At 41.9% G+C, this 9,690-nt stretch overlaps 2 protein-coding genes across 2 annotated transcripts; both read left to right on the top strand.

The window, feature by feature from the left end:
* Nucleotides 1–1,371: 1,371 nt before the first annotated feature.
* On the top strand, nucleotides 1,372–2,457 carry LOC147632615 (uncharacterized). Its single transcript, XM_086807399.1, has one exon. The coding sequence runs from the start codon at nucleotides 1,387–1,389 to the stop codon at nucleotides 2,452–2,454; it is 1,068 nt and encodes a 355-aa protein (XP_086663525.1). The 5' UTR covers nucleotides 1,372–1,386; the 3' UTR covers nucleotides 2,455–2,457.
* A 28-nt stretch (nucleotides 2,458–2,485) lies between these two features.
* LOC147632614 (pentatricopeptide repeat-containing protein At2g13600-like) lies at nucleotides 2,486–3,256 on the top strand. Its single transcript, XM_086807026.1, has one exon. It carries the CDS (start codon nucleotides 2,486–2,488, stop codon nucleotides 3,254–3,256), a length of 771 nt encoding a protein of 256 aa, XP_086663152.1.
* Nucleotides 3,257–9,690: the final 6,434 nt, after the last annotated feature.

Genomic DNA, 9,690 nt, shown 5'->3' with positions numbered 1-9,690 from the left:
GTAGAATGGCAACAAGGGCTTGTGACACTCATCCTTCTCGACAGCTGAGGAAGGAGAGGAGCTTGCAATGACTTGATCCATTCTTGCCACTTCAAGGGCTTACGACACTCGACCTTTCTGATAGCTGAGGAAGGTGAGGAGCTTGTATTGACTTGAGGTCTTCCCTACAAGTTGCAAAACAGATAGAATGCTCAAGAACTCATGAATGCCGGAAAGGTGGACACTTCTTTGTACTCTGATTGTCAGGATATCTGAAAGAAACTCTTTGAAAAGCAGAGCTAAATGTATGCAATGATGATCTGAATGAATGGTTTGACATAGAGAAAGCCCAAAACATCAGAAAGATATGGATTTCCCAAGCGTCATCCTGATTAAATGGAATGCCAATGCAGAATGCTGTAGAATTGAATGTTCATGGGACCTTAGGTAAGGGCCAAGAAATACACAGTGAGATTGTGCAAAAGGGATTGGAAAGAGGTCTTTCTGTTGGCAACAGTTTGGTTGGCATGTACACCAAATTTGGTTTGATTTCAGAGGTAGAAGAAGTCTTTGGCAAGATGTTGATTCGGGATGCTGCCACCTATGCTTCTCTTTTGAAGAGGTGTGATAGCTTAAAGGCCTTATGTGATGGCAAGTACATCCATGATCACATTGTCAGAAATGGGCTTGATCAAGTTCTACCTCTTAACAACCTCCTCTTGCAGATGTATGGAAAATGCGACTCTGTGGAGATGGCAGATGGGCTTTTTGCTCAAATGGGTGAAAAGGATCTATACTCTTGGAATTTCATGATAAGAGCACACACCCGGCAGGGGCAGTGCAAAGATGCTTTTCTCCTTTTCCGACGAATGCAAGCAGAAGGGTTGATGCCAAACAAGTACATTTTTTTTCTAGTCTTTTATCTGCATATGCCAGCCAAGCAGCTTTATCTGAAAGCCAGCAAGTGCATGTCCAAGTTGCAAGCAGTGGGTGCATGGATGATAATTATGTTGGCACAGCACTGGTCGGCATGTATGGAAAATGTGGCAGCGTGGAAGATGCACGGAGAGTGTTTGTTCAAATGCAAAAACAAGATGCCATCTTCTGGAATACAATGATTGCTCTCTATATTGAGCATGGGTTCATTGTAGATGCTTTGGAGCTTTACTGTAGAATGCTATGGGAAGGAACATTGCCGAGTGATGTTATATTCATCAGCATTCTCGATGCATGTAGTAGCATGGAGGCCCTAAGTGAAGGCAAGCGGATCCATGTGCATGTTTTGTTTAGTGAGTACAAAAAAGACACTGTGGTGGAGACTGCTCTCTTTGGTCATCTGTGGAGTTTAGCAGGGGGTGAATTGGCTCTAATACAGGCTTACTGCATGACAAGGTTCATCAAGTCATAATGCAAAGATTTGTGGACAGCGTTCTAGGAGTTGCCAAAGAGTCATTAAAGGCTTTCAGTCAAGAGTCATTCAACAACACCATAAAATTAATCAATGGCATATCAGCATTGATTCTTGCTTTTCTGCCTGGAAAGGCAACTATTTTAGAAGGCATTCAGGGATGGGAGTTGCGCCCTACCTTGAGAGCTCCTCGCTTGCCCCGCTGGATGGAAGAGGGGGTATCGTCTTTTAATCAGTTCATTCATGAGTATGCAGCTGATTCAGATGCAGACGCGGACTCAGAATATGAATCAGGGCTTGAAGACAATGACAGTGTTGCTCCATCTTCACCCTCCTCGCAGGCATCCCAAATTTCAAAAGCTAGCTCTTTTAGGTTTGAGAAGAGAGGCATTTTTAGGTTCAAGGGCGGTACTTTCTCGAGTGTAATTCCGGATTTTTTGAAGCGGCTCCTTGGCATCACTCCTTCAAGACCTCTCAGAAGGTTGGATTCTGCTCTGGATCCTCTGAGACGCAGTGGCTCGTCTAGAAGCTTGTATCGCATGTATGGCTTAGCGAGCAAAGGACTCACTAGTGTGAAGGATTTTGTTGTTCACCGGACAACTGATCGGAGGCGTGGAGTAATTGAGGATTTGCAGCTTGTTGTGGAGCTTTTCATTGAGAGAGTATTTGACGTAGTACGGAAAGTGTTGCTGTACTGCCTTTCACCTTTTCAGACCTTGAAGCTTCTCACAAGACAGCTATATATGCATAGCAAGGATGATAAGGACTCGGTGAAGGTTCAGACAGCCACGCTTGGTGATTCAGATCCTGCTCCTTCAGTTATGAAAGCAAAGCTGCCGCCAGCAATGAATACCGATGCACGTTCATGTGAAGATGTTATTACTGAGCTTGGCTATCCATATGAGGCCATTCAAGTCGTTACAGATGATGGCTACATTCTCATGATGGAAAGGATTCCCAGGCGTAACTCTCAGAAGGTTCTTTATCTGCAACATGGGCTGCTGGATAGTTCTCTGGGATGGGGTATGCTGGAATGCCATGGTTGCAGCATATGTGCAGAATGGTGAGAGTAAGGCCGCCCTTCAGCTTTTTCGCAGAATGTGGCAGGAGGATTTAGTCTCGGATAAGTTCACTTTCTGTAGCACTCTATCTGCATGTGCTGATGAGGGGGCTCTAGCAGAAGGCAAGAGATTTCATGCTCTCCTCTCAGCGCGTGAATTTGATTCAGATACCGTGGTGGGGAATGCCCTTGTCAATATGTACGGAAAATGTGGCAATCTGGAGGGCTCATGGAGAATGTTCTGCAGTTTACGCGATCGTGATGTTGTTTCATGGAATGTCATCATTGCAGCCTATGCCCAGCATGGCAAAGATAGTAGTAGTCTCCAAATCTTTGAGCAAATGCAGCAAGAGGGAGTACTGCCGAACAGTATCACACTCGTCAGCATTTTTGAGATATGTGGCAGCCAGACTGTTCAAGGTAACGGTGAGCGATTGCATGCTAGTATTTTTGGCAGAGGACTTTATTTAGATATTGCTGTGGGAAATGCCCTTGTGAACATGTACGGAAACTGGGGCAGGCTAAAACATGCTCAAAGTATACTTGATGAAATGCCTAAAAGAGACAGGACCACCTATATAAACTTTCTTTTGGCATGTGCAAGCAAAGGATCACTTGAGGAAGGCCAGGAGCTGCATGCCCATATTGTTGCTGTTGGGTTTGACTATATGCTTGCAGTGGTGACAGCTATTGTTACCATGTACGGCAAGTGTGCAAGTGTGGAGGATGCATGGGTGTCGTTTGTTAAACTGTCAGAGCGAGATGTGGTCTTATGGACTACCCTAAGCGTAAGGCACCAGCCTATATAGCAACTTGGTGGCACATACCGGAGGATGTGCAGGTTTAGAGGGGGTCGATGTCGTGCTGTGGCACGTCTATGCAGTGAAAGCATGTTCATGGAACAACTTATGTGGAATCTGGGCCTTGAGCAGCAAGGACAGATATGGAAGGTATTCACTCAGATACAGTGGCATTGGAAGCTGTATGAAGGTGTACAGGATGGGACACTCCAATTCATGTGGATGCGGCCAGCGGTGGTTTTGTGGTACCATTTTTGTACCCGGAGATAAAGTGGGATTTTAGGTTACCATGTGTGAGAAGCATTGATGTGAGTGGCCATTATTGAGGCAAGAAAAATAAATGAAATATATGATACAAGTGGCCAATAATATAAAGGGCCACATGGAAGCTTTGTGAGGGGCCAACGTAGCTGCCAGCACGTAGCCTAGAAGCTGGCGAAAAATCCAGAAGAAGGGCCGCCCAGAGAGGAATCCGGCCGTGGTGGACGACGGAGGGGAGCTCGCCTACTCGAAGGGGAAGCCCGGCCCCGGCAAGCAGGTGCAGCTCTCAGAGAATGAGATCCGGCAGCTCTGCACTACCGCCTACCCATTAACACCCCATGTGGCACGCTTGGGATATGGCCGCCGAGATCTGCCTTTCTCAGCTTCCTGCATTGTTGAATGACTCAGCTGAATTCAATCCAAGTCCCTTTTTCACTGAGCAATTAACAGCTTTCGAAGTATGGCTACACCATGGAGCTGAAAGGAAAAAAAACCGCCAGAACAGCTGCCAATCGTTCTCCAGGTGCTTCTGAGTCAGTCACATCGATTTCGTGCCCTGGTGCTACTAGGCAGATTTTTGGATATGGGAGCATGGGCTGTTGACTTGGCTCTTTCTGTCGGAATATTCCCATATGTACTGAAGTTACTCCGGACAACTGCATCTGAGCTCAGACAGATTCTTGTTTTCATATGGACAAAAATTCTGGCATCGGATAAGTCTTGTCAGGTTGATCTAGTCAAAGATGGTGGGCTTTCTCCTGATTTGAGTTGTTTGGATTAAATAAAGAGTATTCCACGTCCCACAGATGTTCCGGATCAGGGATTGTTGTGTGATTTACTATGGTCTGACCCAGACAAAGACATCTCAGGTTGGGGTGAGAATGACAGAGGGGTTTCTTACACTTTTGGGACTGATAGAGTAAATGAGTTCCTGCAGAAGCATGACCTGGATCTCATTTGCCGGGCACATCAGGTTGTAGAGGAAGGCTATGAGTTCTTTGCAGAGAGGCATCTGGTGACCATCTTTTCTGCACCAAATTATTGCAGCGAGTTTGATAATGCTGGGGCCATGATGAGCGTGGATGAATCCCTTATGTGCATTCCGTTACTAGCAGCAGCTTTCCGCTTAAATCTGCAGGTGGAGTAGTCCAGGGAGCTGGAAGTAATCATGGACAAATTTTGTGGGCCTGTTGGCTATGGTTTAAGGTGTTTATGGGATTATGAGCTCTCTTTGCTCATGGTTTTTATTGTGATGATGTTTATATAAATGTGATGCCCCTTGAAGAATTATATGTTGTGTTTCTTTACTGGGATTTTGGATGTAACTCTCACAGCCAGACACCCAGTGTGTTCTCGGCTAGACCGCACACGTCATGACAGCGTACCTCCTGAGGTTGCCATTGGGGAGATGGGTGAGGTGCCAGTATCTCCTTGGGGGCAAGAGGGTTAGTGGGAAAATCTATATGTTGAGGAATGAGAGTAGAAAAGATGCAGTCGGCTTGAGACTTGTTAGTAGGTGGGGTATTGGGATATGGATTAAGTAGTTTACTAGCGACATTAGAATATACCGAGTAAGTGGAGATGGAAGATGAAGATGGTGTCTCTTCTTGACCATGACCTGAGTTGGGGGGTGGGTGGCTAGGTTTGTGAGATTTCATAAAATCTTGAAGGTCAGGGATATCCTCTAGATTTATGTTAGGATATTCAATATGGGTGGCATCAAAAGTGTAAAGTACACTGGTTAACATGGATTCTAAGTGTTTGTAGATATTAGAGTATAGTTTTAGAATTACAAAAGGGTGATATAAAGAAGACTCACATAAGTTTAAATGTTGGTGAGTATTGTAGACTTTGAGCCACCCATGGCTTATAATCCATTGATAACTTTGTGCTACCACCTCATAGTTGGCCGGTGTCTCGAGAATATCATGTGGAACAAACAGGTCTAATTTTTTGACATTGTTGTCCATAATTTCAGAGTTTTGTAGTACCTGACACCAACTATGAAGGTTTAACACAATAGGATGTAATGGATAAAAGTAGATATCCTGTGGATTAGTTAATACTATATCTCCCCGCAAAATTCCCATTATGATAGTGGGGTCAGCATCACACTCAGTATTTTGTTTAATGAGGGTTAGTTCACCTAGGCCTAGGTCTTTAGATAGATTTATATCATATTGAAGCAAGGAGAGGGTTAGTGTAGACAAAAATAGAGTAAGAGTTTGAGGAGGGACCCGAGGATTTACTGGCAATTGACCTATCTCTGAGGCTTGCTCAAAGAGTAGGTGCATGTCATCCGTAGGCTCTTTTCGTTGACTTCGGTCTTGTATTGCTAATTGGCATTCCGATTCTTGTAGACGGGAGTCATTAGTGCTGAGGAGGTTTAATATGGCAGTTTCGTGCGGCGGACTATCCTTGGAGCATCTTGACTGTCTTGTAACTGCTAGGTGAGTTGTGCCATTGCCTCTTGGTGTGCTATCACCATTCTTCAATGACATCATTAAGGGCTCTCACTTTCTCAACTTGATTGGCACTAATGGCATCATTAAGGGCTCTCACTTTCTCTGCATGTGCCTTGTTTGTTTGTTCTCTTTCTTTTTATAAGTGAGTAGCCGTGGTTTTGCTGGATCTGGCTTTGTAGCTCTTCTTCTTTGGCCATGGACAGGTGCTAGAGTTCTTGTACTTGCTGGGCATGAATAGTTGTGAGCTCGTGGTTGTGGGTAACCTCCTTATGGAGTTGCTACTTAGCCTGTTCTAGCTTTGCCCTACGATTTGTATTCTATTTAATTCGCTAAACATCTCTCTCTCTCTCTCTCTCTCTCTCTCTCTCTCTCTCTCTCTATCTATATATATATATATATATATATATACCTTACTCAATAATCTCTCTCTATCTCTCTCTACCTTACTCAATAATCTCTCTCTACCTCTCCCTACCTCACTCTACCCCTTCACTTGCCTCTCTCTCCACCTCCCTCTCTCTCCACCTCCCTCTATCCCTCCCTCCTCTCTTTACCTCCTTCTACCTCCCTCTCTCTCCATCTCCCTCCCTCTCCTCTTCACCTCTTTCTACCTCCCTCTCTCTCTACCTCCCTTTATCTCCCTCTCTCTACCACCACTTGCTACCTCCCTCCACCTCTACCTCCCCCCTCCCTCTACTTCCCTCTCTCTACCCACACATACACACATCACAATTCAAGTAAGCAATCAAACCGACCCATTTTTTAAAAAAAAAATAGTCCTATTTTTAATCAATAGCTCATTATATTTGTATCCAATGTATACTAATATAATACACACATCATAATTCAAGTAAATAATCAAACCAACCCATTTTTTTCACATTATTTTAGTCTGTTTTTTAGTAGCTAATTATATTTAAACCTAATGTATACTAATATAATACACATGAAAACTCTTTCAAATTATTTGTCTTATTTTTAAGTAGGTAATTATATTTGTACCTAATGTATATTAATATAATACACATGAAATCTCTCTCTCTCTCTCTCTCTCTCTCTCTCTCTCTCTCTCTCTCTCGTGATAAAATACTAAACAATAACCAAATATTTAAAAAACTCATTTTTATAATAACATAGTAGATTGCCTACAATAAGCAAAAATTGAAAAGTATCTTTTAAAATTCATGATACATCAATAAGCTCAAGTTCCCGGAGGTCTCATGGCCTCATTAGAAGGTGGAGCCATATAAAATGGTGATATTATTCATGAGCACATGGAGGATACATGTGTATGGCTCATAGGGTATATTGGAATTAGAGTTGAAGGATGCTTATGGATGACTCACAGGGTATATTGGAGCCCAAATGGAGAATGCCTTTGGATGACTCACAAGGTTTATTAAAACCCAAGCATGTATGAATGGTGGAGGAACAAGGCCCAATGCTTGTGGTGGAGGATCTGTGATGAAATTGCCCCCTATTGTTTGTGGTGATGGAGGTGGGTGTATGCTTTTTTAAGACTCCACACCCTGATGCATGTGTGCTCCAAGGTCCTCAGGGACTTGCCACATGCCATTTAAGATGCACAAATGGCAATTGTGGTCATCCTCAATGGCGATGTAATTATCAACATGCTTTTGCCATATTCCTAGTCCTAGCAAAGAAATCCAAGACAAGCTCACCAAGCATGGTGAATGTGGCAAGAAGGAACCTATAGTCCTATGTTAAAGGAGTTAGTAAGTCAATCTCTTCTACCAATTAGTTTATCACCTTCATAGTACTGTTGATCGTTTTGCAAGCCCATGAAGTGGTTTGCCATCATTTCCTTTAACAAAGGAGATGATTGGTCTTGTAATTGCATCCAACTCCAAAAATACATCACTCTAGATGGAATCCCCTTCCTACTTGCATCATGCCCATTGTCCCGCATGTAGCATGGCGTGTGTGTGTGTGTTGAAAGAAGAGCTCCTCAATGTAAATATGGCCTTTTGCATTCGAAGAAGTACTAAGTGCTTGGAAATAAGAAATATACCTCCTCATACCTGTCATTATCATGATGGTGATGGTAGAAATTTGAGATAGTGGAATTAAATTGCTTTGCCACTTGCTTTACACACATAGTGCTATTTCCATAATGTTAGCATGGATGGGAAAATATCATGGAGTAACTTGTGCAAATATAGTATATGGCTTTGTCATGTAATATGTAATAAACGAATGAGAACCCAATGCCTAACATACCTTGCAAACAAAAAATACATATAAAAACTTGCTCAAGCTTTAAAGTACCTGATAGAGATTGGAAAGGTAAGTTTGTTGTCTCCCTATGCCCTCCTTTAGCTCTTGCCATCTTTTGATCCTTTGGCTTAGGTGGAGGCAACGAATCATCCTCTAAGGTAACATTGTCTTCAGCATCACCACAAATGTCCATATCACTATGGTCATGCTATTCTCATCCTTCCTTCTATTTGTCACCTACTTTGGTGGATGACTACGTGTTAGTCTTTTTCTTAGAGCTTTGTGACGTCTTTTTTTATTTACCAAGTTGGGGAGTTTAATTTCATTGATGGAGTGTTGTAACCAAAAATAATATTTAGGTTTTGGAGAATACATACTTTATAAACATTAGTAAAAGAATAGATGATTCTGTTAAATTTAAATAAAAAGAATAGATGATTCTGTTAAATAGAAACAACCCATTCATTTGACTATACATATCATGCTAGAGACCTACCTATAAATTATCTTGTTGTATACATTATGTGAGGTTAGGCTATAGGTACATTGCTTGCTTTCATGGCCTTGTGCCACTATGCAAATCCAAACTCAAAGTGATTATCCTTGCATGCTATAAAATAATCCTTGGGTGTTACATGCCCAGCATGGGTGATCTCATCAATATGTATTGCTATATAATGCTCTTCATCTTGAATCTTCCTAATCATGTTGAGAGCTATCTTTCACTTTTTCATTTCCAATGAAAAAAGATTCACAAATTGGTTTTTTTTTTTGCATTTGTGAAATCATAGTAGTTAATTGGAACATTACATGCATCATGTACATACACTGTGGATCAATTAAAAAAAAGACATACATACCTCTCTACTCGCATGCATGCTACCTCTATATTTTGAAACTTGTCTCGCATGAGAGGCTGGCCTTTGATATCTAAGTCCTAGTGTTTGAAAATTGTGTCAAAAAACTTCCTACCATTTACAAAGTTGCAAACAATGACAGATATTATGTAACCTCTCTTTTAAAATAATCCTTTACCTCAACCAATCCACTGCATCTTTGTAGAGTTTCTTCTCATCATCTATTTGATATTCTTCATATGGTAATATCCTTGTCTTAGATATAACATATTTCTTAAATTTATCTGACACAAAGAAACCTCAAGAATCATAATTACCAATGTCCAAATTATAGTTACTTGGAAAACAAAGAGTACTTGTATCAACATCTAGTATTCAAGCCTTCTACAAACGTGAAGTTTATTTGGATCACTCTTCTATAGAAAAGTAATAGAGAAAGCCTTCAACCACCTTCTTACCTAATATAATGGGGGAAGGTTTTTTGACTTCTTCTCCTTGCCGTGGTGGCGAATTTTTTTGGCCCTGTCATCAAGGGCAATATTTGCCAGGGACAGTGTTGTCAGGGATGTAATCGTCAGGTTTTAAATGCATCTTCTTTCAACTTTCAAATTCCAAATTCTCT

Source organism: Cibotium barometz, chromosome 13 (assembly GCF_041138505.1).
Source record: "Cibotium barometz isolate CiBa-2024 chromosome 13, ASM4113850v1, whole genome shotgun sequence".
Classification (NCBI taxonomy): Eukaryota; Viridiplantae; Streptophyta; class Polypodiopsida; order Cyatheales; family Cibotiaceae; genus Cibotium; species Cibotium barometz.
This window is presented reverse-complemented; position numbering and strand designations above follow the sequence as displayed.